At 34.3% G+C, this 15,593-nt stretch overlaps 2 protein-coding genes across 3 annotated transcripts in view; both read left to right on the forward strand.

Annotated features, from left to right (window-relative positions):
- Positions 1-15,593, forward strand: part of GC (gamma-glutamyl carboxylase) — a 68,667-nt gene that overhangs the window by 800 nt on the left and 52,274 nt on the right. The window lies entirely within an intron of this gene.
- On the forward strand, positions 86-2,640 carry LOC110177638 (uncharacterized). The gene has a single exon (XM_020944450.2). It carries the CDS (start codon positions 1,052-1,054, stop codon positions 1,799-1,801), a length of 750 nt encoding a protein of 249 aa, XP_020800109.1. The 5' UTR covers positions 86-1,051; the 3' UTR covers positions 1,802-2,640.

Here is a 15,593-nt window from a genome sequence, read left to right on the forward strand (position 1 = left end):
AGGACATCCTTTCTGTAGAGCTTATTTCAATTTAAAGTAGTAACGGCGATTATTTTTAAAGGATTTATATCGGTTTTGTTTTGATATTGTTATTATTTATAAAAAAAACTATAACTATTAATTAACTAAGAACATATATATACTGGAAAACTTTAGCTTTAATATGAATATTATTATTTTGCCTTATTTTAAAATTTGAATTTTTTATTAATTTTGCTTAGCTTTTTATAAGCATTAATGTTTAATATAATATTGTTTTTGGGGATGCATTACTGGAAATATTTATTGTGAAAGGCAAGGTAATGTTTAAAAATCTCTCTTGTGGTTGAAAGAATTTATCGAAAAAAAAAGATAAATAGTAATTTAAAAACCATGCAAATTTTAAAAGTATATCCCTGGATGCTAGTAATTCTTACCTTTTACTGGAAATCTTAGAATTTCCAACACTAAATCGCACTGACTGAACGTGTAAAAATCCACAATCCAACAGAAAACAGGGTGGGTGCAATCCAAATAAAAACTGGTTGCCAGCCGACGACTTGCGGCAATCATATGGTGAGAATAGGGGTTAAAACCACCCCCGACGTGGCCTGGCAGCTTTCGCAGGGGTTGCTGCTCCGACTCGGCCTTAGATCCGGCACAGTCATTCTGCAAACTTCGGAGCGTTCGGTTGTCAGGTTTCGCGTTGTTCCCGTCGTTCTCTTTCCTCGATTTCAGCTCTTCGCTCTTCTCGCACACACACACACACACACGCAGGCACCATACTGAAAAAGGAGAGGGTGAAGAAGCGAGAGGAGGCGACTTTCGGTCGAATTTCTAGCATTTGTTATTGTTGCTGGAGCTGTAGCTGTGCCGTGGCCCAGCTGTATGTACCCAGTGTGCGTCAGTGTGTGTGTGTTTTTTCTGGAAGTTCATAGCGAATTCCCATTTCCGTCTGCGGCGCACGTCAGCCATTTCGAAGAAAAGCTGTTAGAACCCATTCGGAGGTACTGAAATCCAAGAGAATCCAGCGAAACCCAGCGGAGCTAGCCACATCCAACGACTGCTAATCATGGCCGAAAACTGCCCAAAGTGCAAGAAATCGATCGTCGCCAAGGAGGCAGCCACCACGAGCATTGCCTGCAGCGGCGAGGAGTGCCGCCGGCGCTTCCACCGCACGTGCGTCAACATCGATGACGCGGTGTTCGAAGCCATCCAGAAAAACTCGATGGTCTCGTTCCACTGCGACGAGTGCAAAAATCAATCGCCTCGCGCCTTCGCCACCAAACTGCAGACCATCGAGGAGAAGGTGAACAAGGTGTGCAACGGCGTCAACCAGATCCAGGGCAGGATGTACCAGCAGTACTTCCAGTTCGGCAACCAGCCGCTGCAAGCTCTGGGTGCCGGTTCTGGTGGCATGGGTTCCGGCCTTGGGCCTGGTGGCCCCGGGAGCGGTCTCGACGGCAAGAAGCATCCGCAGCAGAACAACCTTATTGTCGTTGGCAACAACTGCAACTCGGATCGGCTGCAGGTTGTCTGCGACTATGGCCGCTGGGTGCAGGTGGGCAAATTCGCTACCAATACCAGCGAGGAGGATGTGATCGACCACCTGGCCGAGGAGCTGAAGATTAACAAGAACCTGGTCAAGTGCACCAAGCTGGTGAAGAACGACGCCAACCTGTCGCAGCTGTCGTACTGCAAGTTCAAGATCTCCATTCCGGACTACCGCTTCAATGAGCTGTTCAATGAGGCGATCTGGCCCAGCGGCGTCATGGTCAGCCCCTTCACTCCGCGCTCGCAACTTAATCAGAACCGCCTCTAGAGGGACGGGCCCGGCGGCCGGGAGAGCGGTGACCGGGCCAGGTTGAAGCAGTAGGGAGGAGCTGGACCAGGGAACGGGAGCAGAGAGGAAAAGGAGAGCGCATGCGCGGGAGGGAGGGTGGACGGGGGAGGAACTGCATCGCAGCCTGACAAGTCGTCCGAGGGTTGCTAGCCACCACTGCAGTCGGCAACAATAATGGAGAGGCACCGACACCCAATACACCGCCAATATAGCCCGCTTTTCGTTCTCGCTGGAGGAGCAGGAGCCGGAGCACGAGCAGGACTGGGCGGCCGCTTCGTAGGCAACCATTTTCTGCTAATTTTTGACACTCGAAAACAATGTCTAGATCTTTAAAAGCTTACAGAACCTATCTAATGGAAAAGCAAACAGCGTATTTATTGAATTAACTTTGAAAATGCATTTTAAAATGTTTTAGCGTTGCGTAAATAACAAATCGAATCGAATCAAGTCGATGTGTAATGAAATCGATAAGGAAAACCAAAAGTATTTTAATGCAAAAACTCACAAGTAAAATAGATGTGAAGCAAACAAAATATTAGTCATTTATGCATAACTGTCGTACTTAAATTAAAGTAAACCAAAAACAAACAAAAACTATGATCAAATCCAAGCTAAGCGTATTTAAAACCACACACCGCGAACGATGATTATTCCGACTATTCCCCATTTGATTTTTCCAAACACACACTTCCGGGACCCGATTCCTCGGGCCCAGAGATCGTTATACTTTCCCCGAAACGAAATCTATAGAAGTTTAATTACCACGTGTGTGCGATATCTTTAGCACATTAAGTACTTAATCGTAACCAATATCAAAAGTATATTCAAGAAGACGACGACGGCTTATATTGTATTCGTATATGTATGTAGTTTGAGGCATTTTCAAAGCTTGTTCCTGTTCCCAAAAAGTTTGGACATTTTGCGAACCACTGCACAGGGCAGGACAGGACACTGGACACTGGCCAGCAGCAAACCCATTCAAATTCAAACCGGAATATATGTATTTGCGTTTCCAAAGAGCGTGTATTCAGACCGAGGGGAGCACGATGTCTCCTCCATTGCAGTTACCACATCACACGTTCAACGCGACGCGGACTCTCCGCTGTCGAAACGAAGCTGGGCAAATCTGTTGCAATAATAACTCAATTATCGAGTATAATGGATGTACATTTCGTAACTGATATATTTTTTTACGCGACCCGTGTCGCTCCACACCAATCCGACAGCAATATTTTCCGTGGGCTCCACGCCAAGCGATCCAAACAGAACCGTAGATATTTACGCAAGAGTCAACAGACGAAATGTAAAAGACACATATATTATATATTTAGTATACAACAATATGCATGCATGTATTTATGTCAACTTTTTCAATAAATTCTACAAAAAAAAAAACTTAAGTTTCAAAGAGAGAGAGGACTACTATAATTGGGCATAGGGTGTGATTATAATCAATTGGGTGACTTTGTAATATATTTTTAGAGTTCTAAACGGTTGTGTGTCAGTACTTAATACATCAATTTAATGAAAATGATTCTTTTATTGTGTTATAAGATTCTGATTAATACTAATACCCAGCAAAAGGTCTAATAAACAGGCAATTTTTTTAAAAATTCACTGTTTTGCAAACATCATAATTATGCCAATAATGCGTTAATTTCAATTCGGAAAGCTGTTCTGTGCTAGTCTTTATAGCGCTAACAAATCTGCATACTGCATTTATTGATGCTTTTAAAAGCTTCGGACTGAAGTTATAATAACCAGAAAAAAGGTATAAAAACAGGCCGTTTTTGTAAAACTTCAGTGTTTTGCAAACATCATAACTAAGCCAATAATGCGTTAATTTCAATTCGGAAAGCTGTTCTATGCTAATTTTTATAGCGCTAACAAATCTGCATACTGCGCTTGGAAATTTAAAAAATTCGATTTTTGGTCGAATTTAGCAAATTTTAATGATGTAACCCCTTATGTTTTTTTCAAATTTCGGAAAAAAATGCAAACATTTATTTTGCCACTAGACATGGCTAGATCGATTCAGTTGTTCATTCTGAACAATAATATATACGATTTATAGGGTCGGAAATGATTCCTTCATTGTGTTTTAAGCTTCTGATTAATACTAAGACCCAGCAAAAAGGTATAAAAGCCGGCAATTTTTGTAAAAATTCAGTGTTTTGCAAACATCATAATTATGCCAATAATGCGTTAATTTCAATTCGGAAAGCTGTTCTGTGCTAGTCTTTATAGCGCTAACAAATCTGCTTACTGCGTTTGTTGATGATGTTAAAAGCTTTGGACTGAAATTATAATAACCAGAAAAAAGGTATAAAAACAGTCAATTTTTGTAAAAATTCAGTGTTTTGCAAACATCATAACTAAGCCAAAAATGCGTTAATTTCAATTCGGAAAGCTGTTCTGTGCTAATTTTTATAGCGCTAACAAATCTGCATACTGCGTTTTGAAATTTAAAAAATTCGATTTTTGGTCGAATTTTAGCAAATTTTAATGATGTAACCCCTTATGTTTTTTTCAAATTTCGGAAAAAAATGCAAACATTTATTTTGCCACTAAACATGGCTAGATCGATTCAGTTGTTCATTCTGAACAATAATATATATGATTTATAGGGTCGGAAATGATTCCTTCATTGTGTTTTAAGCTTCTGATTAATACTAAGACCCAGCAAAAAGGTATAAAAGCCGGCAATTTTTGTAAAAATTCAGTGTTTTGCAAACATCATAATTATGCCAAAAATGCGTTAATTTCAATTCGGAGAGCTGTTCTGTGCTAGTCTTTATAGCGCTAACAAATCTGCATACTGCGTTTGTTGATGCTGTTAAAAGCTTCGGACTGAAATTATAATAACCAGAAAAAAGGTATAAAAACAGGCAATTTTTGTAAAAATTCAGTGTTTTGCAAACATCATAACTAAGCCAAAAATGCGTTAATTTCAATTCGGAAAGCTGTTCTGTGCTAATTTTTATAGCGCTAACAAATCTGCATACTGCGTTTTGAAATTTAAAAAATTCGATTTTTGGTCGAATTTAGCAAATTTTAATGATGTAACCCCTTATGTTTTTTTCAAATTTCGGAAAAAAATGCAAACATTTATTTTGCCACTAGACATGGCTAGATCGATTCAGTTGTTCATTCTGAACAATAATATATATGATTTATAGGGTCGGAAATGATTCCTTCATTGTGTTTTAAGCTTCTGATTAATACTAAGACCCAGCAAAAAGGTATAAAAGCCGCCAATTTTTGTAAAAATGCAGTGTTTTGCAAACATCATAATTATACCAATAATGCGTTAATTTCAATTCGGAAAGCTGTTCTGTGCTATTCTTTATAGCGCTAACAAATCTGCATACTGCGTTTGTTGATGCTGTTAAAAGCTTTGGACTGAAATTATAATAACCAGAAAAAAGGTATAAAAACAGTCAATTTTTGTAAAAATTCAGTGTTTTGCAAACATCATAACTAAGCCAAAAATGCGTTAATTTCAATTCGGAAAGCTGTTCTGTGCTAATTTTTATAGCGCTAACAAATCTGCATACTGCGTTTTGAAATTTAAAAAATTCGATTTTTGGTCGAATTTAGCAAATTTTAATGATGTAACCCCTTATGTTTTTTTCAAATTTCGGAAAAAAATGCAAACATTTATTTTGCCACTAGACATGGCTAGATCGATTCAGTTGTTCATTCTGAACAATAATATATATGATTTATAGGGTCGAAAATGATTCCTTCATTGTGTTTTAAGCTTCTGATTAATACTAAGACCCAGCAAAAAGGTATAAAAGCCGGCAATTTTTGTAAAAATTCAGTGTTTTGCAAACATCATAATTATGCCAATAATGCGGTTATTTCAATTCGGAGAGCTGTTCTGTGCTAGTCTTTATAGCGCTAACAAATCTGCATACTGCGTTTGTTGATGCTGTTAAAAGCTTCGGACTGAAATTATAATAACCAGAAAAAAGGTATAAAAGCCGCCAATTTTTGTAAAAATTCAGTGTTTTGCAAACATCATAATTATGCCAATAATGCGTTAATTTCAATTCGGAGAGCTGTTCTGTGCTAGTCTTTATAGCGCTAACAAATCTGCATACTGCGTTTGTTGATGCTGTTAAAAGCTTCGGACTGAAATTATAATAACCAGAAAAAAGGTATAAAAACAGTCCATTTTTGTAAAAATTCAGTGTTTTGCAAACATCATAACTAAGCCAAAAATGCGTTAATTTCAATTCGGAAAGCTGTTCTGTGCTAAATTTTATAGCGCTAACAAATCTGCATACTGCGTTTGTTGATGCTGTAAAAGCTTCGGACTGAAATTATAATAACCAGAAAGAAGGTATAAAAACAGGCAATTTTTGTAAAAATTCAGTGTTTTGCAAACATCATAACTAAGCCAAAAATGCGCTAATTTCAATTCGGAAAGCTGTTCTGTGCTAATTTTTATAGCGCTAACAAATCTGCATACTGCGTTTTGAAATTTAAAAAATTCGATTTTTGGTCGAATTAAGCAAATTTTAATGATGTAACCCCTTATGTTTTTTTCAAATTTCGGAAAAAAATGCAAACATTTATTTTGCCACTAGACATGGCTAGATCGATTCAGTTGTTCATTCTGAACAATAATATATATGGTTTATAGGGTCGGAAATGATTCCTTCATTGTGTTTTAAGCTTCTGATTAATACTAAGACCCAGCAAAAAGGTATAAAAGCCGGTAATTTTTGTAAAAATTCAGTGTTTTGCAAACATCATAATTATGCCAATAATGCGGTTATTTCAATTCGGAGAGCTGTTCTGTGCTAGTCTTTATAGCGCTAACAAATCTGCATACTGCGTTTGTTAATGCTGTTAAAAGCTTCGGACTGAAATTATAATAACCAGAAAAAAGGTATAAAAACAGGCAATTTTTGTAAAAATTCAGTGTTTTGCAAACATCATAACTAAGCCAAAAATGCGTTAATTTCAATTCGGAAAGCTGTTCTGTGCTAATTTTTATAGCGCTAACAAATCTGCATACTGCGTTTTGAAATTTAAAAAATTCGATTTTTGGTCGAATTTAGCAAATTTTAATGATGTAACCCCTTATGTTTTTTTCAAATTTCGGAAAAAAATGCAAAACATCATAACTAAGCCAAAAATGCGTTAATTTCAATTCGGAAAGCTGTTCTGTGCTTAGTTTTATAGCGCTAACAAATCTGCATACTGCGTTTGTTGATGCTGTAAAAGCTTCGGACTAAAATTATAATAACCAGAAAGAAGGTATAAAAACAGGCAATTTTTGTAAAAATTCAGTGTTTTGCAAACATCATAACTAAGCCAAAAATGCGTTAATTTCAATTCGGAAAGCTGTTCTGTGCTAATTTTTATAGCGCTAACAAATCTGCATACTGCGTTTCGAAATTTAAAAAATTCGATTTTTGGTCGAATTTAGCAACTTTTAATGATGTAACCCCTTATGTTTTTTTCAAATTTCGGAAAAAAATGCAAACATTTATTTTGCCACTAGACATGGCTAGATCGATTCAGTTGTTCATTCTGAACAATAATATATATGATTTATAGGGTCGGAAATGATTCCTTCATTGTGTTTTAAGCTTCTGATTAATACTAAGACCCAGCAAAAAGGTATAAAAGCCGGCAATTTTTGTAAAAATTCAGTGTTTTGCAAACATCATAATTATGCCAATAATGCGGTTATTTCAATTCGGAGAGCTGTTCTGTGCTAGTCTTTATAGCGCTAACAAATCTGCATACTGCGTTTGTTAATGCTGTTAAAAGCTTCGGACTGAAATTATAATAACCAGAAAAAAGGTATAAAAACAGGCAATTTTTGTAAAAATTCAGTGTTTTGCAAACATCATAACTAAGCCAAAAATGCGTTAATTTCAATTCGGAAAGCTGTTCTGTGCTAATTTTTATAGCGCTAACAAATCTGCATACTGCGTTTTGAAATTTAAAAAATTCGATTTTTGGTCGAATTTAGCAAATTTTAATGATGTAACCCCTTATGTTTTTTTCAAATTTCGGAAAAAAATGCAAAACATCATAACTAAGCCAAAAATGCGTTAATTTCAATTCGGAAAGCTGTTCTGTGCTTAGTTTTATAGCGCTAACAAATCTGCATACTGCGTTTGTTGATGCTGTAAAAGCTTCGGACTAAAATTATAATAACCAGAAAGAAGGTATAAAAACAGGCAATTTTTGTAAAAATTCAGTGTTTTGCAAACATCATAACTAAGCCAAAAATGCGTTAATTTCAATTCGGAAAGCTGTTCTGTGCTAATTTTTATAGCGCTAACAAATCTGCATACTGCGTTTCGAAATTTAAAAAATTCGATTTTTGGTCGAATTTAGCAACTTTTAATGATGTAACCCCTTATGTTTTTTTCAAATTTCGGAAAAAAATGCAAACATTTATTTTGCCACTAGACATGGCTAGATCGATTCAGTTGTTCATTCTGAACAATAATATATATGATTTATAGGGTCGGAAATGATTCCTTCATTGTGTTTTAAGCTTCTGATTAATACTAAGACCCAGCAAAAAGGTATAAAAGCCGGCAATTTTTGTAAAAATTCAGTGTTTTGCAAACATCATAATTATGCCAATAATGCGTTAATTTCAATTCGGAAAGCTGTTCTGTGCTAGTCTTTATAGCGCTAACAAATCTGCATACTGCGTTTGTTGATGCTGTTAAAAGCTTCGGACTGAAATTATAATAACCAGAAAAAAGGTATAAAAACAGGGAATTTTTGTAAAAATTCAGTGTTTTGCAAACATCATAACTAAGCCAAAAATGCGTTAATTTCAATTCGGAAAGCTGTTCTGTGCTAATTTTTATAGCGCTAACAAATCTGCATACTGAGTTTGTTGATGCTGTAAAAGCTTCGGACTGAAATTATAATAACCAGAAAGAAGGTATAAAAACAGGCAATTTTTGTAAAAATTCAGTGTTTTGCAAACATCATAACTAAGCCAAAAATGCGTTAATTTCAATTCGGAAAGCTGTTCTGTGCTTAGTTTTATAGCGCTAACAAATCTGCATACTGCGTTTGTTGATGCTGTAAAAGCTTCGGACTAAAATTATAATAACCAGAAAGAAGGTATAAAAACAGGCAATTTTTGTAAAAATTCAGTGTTTTGCAAACATCATAACTAAGCCAAAAATGCGTTAATTTCAATTCGGAAAGCTGTTCTGTGCTAATTTTTATAGCGCTAACAAATCTGCATACTGCGTTTCGAAATTTAAAAAATTCGATTTTTGGTCGAATTTAGCAACTTTTAATGATGTAACCCCTTATGTTTTTTTCAAATTTCGGAAAAAAATGCAAACATTTATTTTGCCACTAGACATGGCTAGATCGATTCAGTTGTTCATTCTGAACAATAATATATATGATTTATAGGGTCGGAAATGATTCCTTCATTGTGTTTTAAGCTTCTGATTAATACTAAGACCCAGCAAAAAGGTATAAAAGCCGGCAATTTTTGTAAAAATTCAGTGTTTTGCAAACATCATAATTATGCCAATAATGCGTTAATTTCAATTCGGAAAGCTGTTCTGTGCTAGTCTTTATAGCGCTAACAAATCTGCATACTGCGTTTGTTGATGCTGTTAAAAGCTTCGGACTGAAATTATAATAACCAGAAAAAAGGTATAAAAACAGGCAATTTTTGTAAAAATTCAGTGTTTTGCAAACATCATAACTAAGCCAAAAATGCGTTAATTTCAATTCGGAAAGCTGTTCTGTGCTAATTTTTATAGCGCTAACAAATCTGCATACTGAGTTTGTTGATGCTGTAAAAGCTTCGGACTGAAATTATAATAACCAGAAAGAAGGTATAAAAACAGGCAATTTTTGTAAAAATTCAGTGTTTTGCAAACATCATAACTAAGCCAAAAATGCGTTAATTTCAATTCGGAAAGCTGTTCTGTGCTAATTTTTATAGCGCTAACAAATCTGCATACTGCGTTTTGAAATTTAAAAAATTCGATTTTTGGTCGAATTTAGCAAATTTTAATGATGTAACCCCTTATGTTTTTTTCAAATTTCGGAAAAAAATGCAAACATTTATTTTGCCACTAGACATGGCTAGATCGATTCAGTTGTTCATTCTGAACAATAATATATATGATTTATAGGGTCGGAAATGATTCCTTCATTGTGTTTTAAGCTTCTGATTAATACTAAGACCCAGCAAAAAGGTATAAAAGCCGGCAATTTTTGTAAAAATTCAGTGTTTTGCAAACATTATAATTATGCCAATAATGCGTTAATTTCAATTCGGAAAGCTGTTCTGTGCTAGTCTTTATAGCGCTAACAAATCTGCATACTGCGTTTGTTGATGCTGTAAAAGCTTCGGACTGAAATTATAATAACCAGAAAGAAGGTATAAAAACAGGCAATTTTTGTAAAAATTCAGTGTTTTGCAAACATCATAACTAAGCCAAAAATGCGTTAATTTCAATTCGGAAAGCTGTTCTGTGCTAATTTTTATAGCGCTAACAAATCTGCATACTGCGTTTTGAAATTTTAAAAAATCGATTTTTGGTCGAATTTAGCAAATTTTAATGATGTAACCCCTTATGTTTTTTTCAAATTTCGGAAAAAAATGCAAACATTTATTTTGCCACTAGACATGGCTAGATCGATTCAGTTGTTCATTCTGAACAATAATATATATGATTTATAGGGTCGGAAATGATTCCTTCATTGTGTTTTAAGCTTCTGATTAATACTAAGACCCAGCAAAAAGGTATAAAAGCCTGCAATTTTTGTAAAAATTCAGTGTTTTGCAAACATCATAATTATACCAATAATACGTCAATTTCAATTCGGAAAGCTGTTCTGTGCTAGTCTTTATAGCGCTAACAAATCTGCATACTGCGTTTGTTGATGCTGTTAAAAGCTTCGGACTGAAATTATAATAACCAGAAAAAAGGTATAAAACCAGGCAATTTTTGTAAAAATTCAGTGTTTTGCAAACATCATAACTAAGCCAAAAATGCGTTAATTTCAATTCGGAAAGCTGTTCTGTGCTAATTTTTATAGCGCTAACAAATCTGCATACTGCGTTTTGAAATTTAAAAAATTCGATTTTTGGTCGAATTTAGCAAATTTTAATGATGTAACCCCTTATGTTTTTTTCAAATTTCGGAAAAAAATGCAAACATTTATTTTGCCACTAGACATGGCTAGATCGATTCAGTTGTTCATTCTGAACAATAATATATATGATTTATAGGGTCGGAAATGATTCCTTCATTGTGTTTTAAGCTTCTGATTAATACTAAGACCCAGCAAAAAGGTATAAAAGCCGGCAATTTTTGTAAAAATTCAGTGTTTTGCAAACATCATAATTATGCCAATAATGCGTTAATTTCAATTCGGAAAGCTGTTCTGTGCTAGTCTTTATAGCGCTAACAAATCTGCTTACTGCGTTTGTTGATGCTGTTAAAAGCTTTGGACTGAAATTATAATAACCAGAAAAAAGGTATAAAAACAGTCAATTTTTGTAAAAATTCAGTGTTTTGCAAACATCATAACTAAGCCAAAAATGCGTTAATTTCAATTCGGAAAGCTGTTCTGTGCTAATTTTTATAGCGCTAACAAATCTGCATACTGCGTTTTGAAATTTAAAAAATTCGATTTTTGGTCGAATTTAGCAAATTTTAATGATGTAACCCCTTATGTTTTTTTCAAATTTCGGAAAAAAATGCAAACATTTATTTTGCCACTAGACATGGCTAGATCGATTCAGTTGTTCATTCTGAACAATAATATATATGATTTATAGGGTCGGAAATGATTCCTTCATTGTGTTTTAAGCTTCTGATTAATACTAAGACCCAGCAAAAAGGTACAAAAGCCGGCAATTTTTGTAAAAATTCAGTGTTTTGCAAACATCAATTTCAATTCGGAAAGCTGTTCTGTGCTAGTCTTTATAGCGCTAACAAATCTGCATACTGCGTTTGTTGATGCTGTAAAAGCTTCGGACTGAAATTATAATAACCAGAAAGAAGGTATAAAAACAGGCAATTTTTGTAAAAATTCAGTGTTTTGCAAACATCATAATTATACCAATAATACGTCAATTTCAATTCGGAAAGCTGTTCTGTGCTAGTCTTTATAGCGCTAACAAATCTGCATACTGCGTTTGTTGATGCTGTTAAAAGCTTCGGACTGAAATTATAATAACCAGAAAAAAGGTATAAAACCAGGCAATTTTTGTAAAAATTCAGTGTTTTGCAAACATCATAACTAAGCCAAAAATGCGTTAATTTCAATTCGGAAAGCTGTTCTGTGCTAATTTTTATAGCGCTAACAAATCTGCATACTGCGTTTTGAAATTTAAAAAATTCGATTTTTGGTCGAATTTAGCAAATTTTAATGATTAACCCCTTATGTTTTTTTCAAATTTCGGAAAAAAATGCAAACATTTATTTTGCCACTAGACATGGCTAGATCGATTCAGTTGTTCATTCTGAACAATAATATATATGATTTATAGGGTCGGAAATGATTCCTTCATTGTGTTTTAAGCTTCTGATTAATACTAAGACCCAGCAAAAAGGTACAAAAGCCGGCAATTTTTGTAAAAATTCAGTGTTTTGCAAACATCAATTTCAATTCGGAAAGCTGTTCTGTGCTAGTCTTTATAGCGCTAACAAATCTGCATACTGCGTTTGTTGATGCTGTAAAAGCTTCGGACTGAAATTATAATAACCAGAAAGAAGGTATAAAAACAGGCAATTTTTGTAAAAATTCAGTGTTTTGCAAACATCATAATTATACCAATAATACGTCAATTTCAATTCGGAAAGCTGTTCTGTGCTAGTCTTTATAGCGCTAACAAATCTGCATACTGCGTTTGTTGATGCTGTTAAAAGCTTCGGACTGAAATTATAATAACCAGAAAAAAGGTATAAAACCAGGCAATTTTTGTAAAAATTCAGTGTTTTGCAAACATCATAACTAAGCCAAAAATGCGTTAATTTCAATTCGGAAAGCTGTTCTGTGCTAATTTTTATAGCGCTAACAAATCTGCATACTGCGTTTTGAAATTTAAAAAATTCGATTTTTGGTCGAATTTAGCAAATTTTAATGATTAACCCCTTATGTTTTTTTCAAATTTCGGAAAAAAATGCAAACATTTATTTTGCCACTAGACATGGCTAGATCGATTCAGTTGTTCATTCTGAACAATAATATATATGATTTATAGGGTCGGAAATGATTCCTTCATTGTGTTTTAAGCTTCTGATTAATACTAAGACCCAGCAAAAAGGTATAACAGCCGGCAATTTTTGTAAAAATTCAGTGTTTTGCAAACATCATAATTATGCCAATAATGCGTTAATTTCAATTCGGAAAGCTGTTCTGTGCTAGTCTTTATAGCGCTAACAAATCTGCATACTGCGTTTGTTGATGCTGTAAAAGCTTCGGACTGAAATTATAATAACCAGAAAGAAGGTATGAAAACAGGCAATTTTTGTAAAAATTCAGTGTTTTGCAAACATCATAACTAAGCCAAAAATGCGTTAATTTCAATTCGGAAAGCTGTTCTGTGCTAATTTTTATAGCGCTAACAAATCTGCATACTGCGTTTTGAAATTTAAAAAATTCGATTTTTGGTCGAATTTAGCAAATTTTAATGATGTAACCCCTTATGTTTTTTTCAAATTTCGGAAAAAAATGCAAACATTTATTTTGCCACTAGACATGGCTAGATCGATTCAGTTGTTCATTCTGAACAATAATATATATGATTTATAGGGTCGGAAATGATTCCTTCATTGTGTTTTAAGCTTCTGATTAATACTAAGACCCAGCAAAAAGGTATAAAAGCCGGCAATTTTTGTAAAAATTCAGTGTTTTGCAAACATCATAATTATGCCAATAATGCGTTAATTTCAATTCGGAAAGCTGTTCTGTGCTAGTCTTTATAGCGCTAACAAATCTGCTTACTGCGTTTGTTGATGCTGTTAAAAGCTTTGGACTGAAATTATAATAACCAGAAAAAAGGTATAAAAACAGTCAATTTTTGTAAAAATTCAGTGTTTTGCAAACATCATAACTAAGCCAAAAATGCGTTAATTTCAATTCGGAAAGCTGTTCTGTGCTAATTTTTATAGCGCTAACAAATCTGCATACTGCGTTTTGAAATTTAAAAAATTCGATTTTTGGTCGAATTTAGCAAATTTTAATGATGTAACCCCTTATGTTTTTTTCAAATTTCGGAAAAAAATGCAAACATTTATTTTGCCACTAGACATGGCTAGATCGATTCAGTTGTTCATTCTGAACAATAATATATATGATTTATAGGGTCGGAAATGATTCCTTCATTGTGTTTTAAGCTTCTGATTAATACTAAGACCCAGCAAAAAGGTATAAAAGCCGGCAATTTTTGTAAAAATTCAGTGTTTTGCAAACATCAATTTCAATTCGGAAAGCTGTTCTGTGCTAGTCTTTATAGCGCTAACAAATCTGCATACTGCGTTTGTTGATGCTGTAAAAGCTTCGGACTGAAATTATAATAACCAGAAAGAAGGTATAAAAACAGGCAATTTTTGTAAAAATTCAGTGTTTTGCAAACATCATAATTATACCAATAATACGTCAATTTCAATTCGGAAAGCTGTTCTGTGCTAGTCTTTATAGCGCTAACAAATCTGCATACTGCGTTTGTTGATGCTGTTAAAAGCTTCGGACTGAAATTATAATAACCAGAAAAAAGGTATAAAACCAGGCAATTTTTGTAAAAATTCAGTGTTTTGCAAACATCATAACTAAGCCAAAAATGCGTTAATTTCAATTCGGAAAGCTGTTCTGTGCTAATTTTTATAGCGCTAACAAATCTGCATACTGCGTTTTGAAATTTAAAAAATTCGATTTTTGGTCGAATTTAGCAAATTTTAATGATTAACCCCTTATGTTTTTTTCAAATTTCGGAAAAAAATGCAAACATTTATTTTGCCACTAGACATGGCTAGATCGATTCAGTTGTTCATTCTGAACAATAATATATATGATTTATAGGGTCGGAAATGATTCCTTCATTGTGTTTTAAGCTTCTGATTAATACTAAGACCCAGCAAAAAGGTATAACAGCCGGCAATTTTTGTAAAAATTCAGTGTTTTGCAAACATCATAATTATGCCAATAATGCGTTAATTTCAATTCGGAAAGCTGTTCTGTGCTAGTCTTTATAGCGCTAACAAATCTGCATACTGCGTTTGTTGATGCTGTAAAAGCTTCGGACTGAAATTATAATAACCAGAAAGAAGGTATGAAAACAGGCAATTTTTGTAAAAATTCAGTGTTTTGCAAACATCATAACTAAGCCAAAAATGCGTTAATTTCAATTCGGAAAGCTGTTCTGTGCTAATTTTTATAGCGCTAACAAATCTGCATACTGCGTTTTGAAATTTAAAAAATTCGATTTTTGGTCGAATTTAGCAAATTTTAATGATGTAACCCCTTATGTTTTTTTCAAATTTCGGAAAAAAATGCAAACATTTATTTTGCCACTAGACATGGCTAGATCGATTCAGTTGTTCATTCTGAACAATAATATATATGATTTATAGGGTCGGAAATGATTCCTTCATTGTGTTTTAAGCTTCTGATTAATACTAAGACCCAGCAAAAAGGTATAAAAGCCGGCAATTTTTGTAAAAATTCAGTGTTTTGCAAACATCATAATTATGCCAATAATGCGTTAATTTCAATTCGGAAAGCTGTTCTGTGC

This window comes from Drosophila serrata, unplaced genomic scaffold, assembly GCF_035046125.1.
Source record: "Drosophila serrata isolate PLE 108 unplaced genomic scaffold, ASM3504612v1 contig_2, whole genome shotgun sequence".
Classification (NCBI taxonomy): Eukaryota; Metazoa; Arthropoda; class Insecta; order Diptera; family Drosophilidae; genus Drosophila; species Drosophila serrata.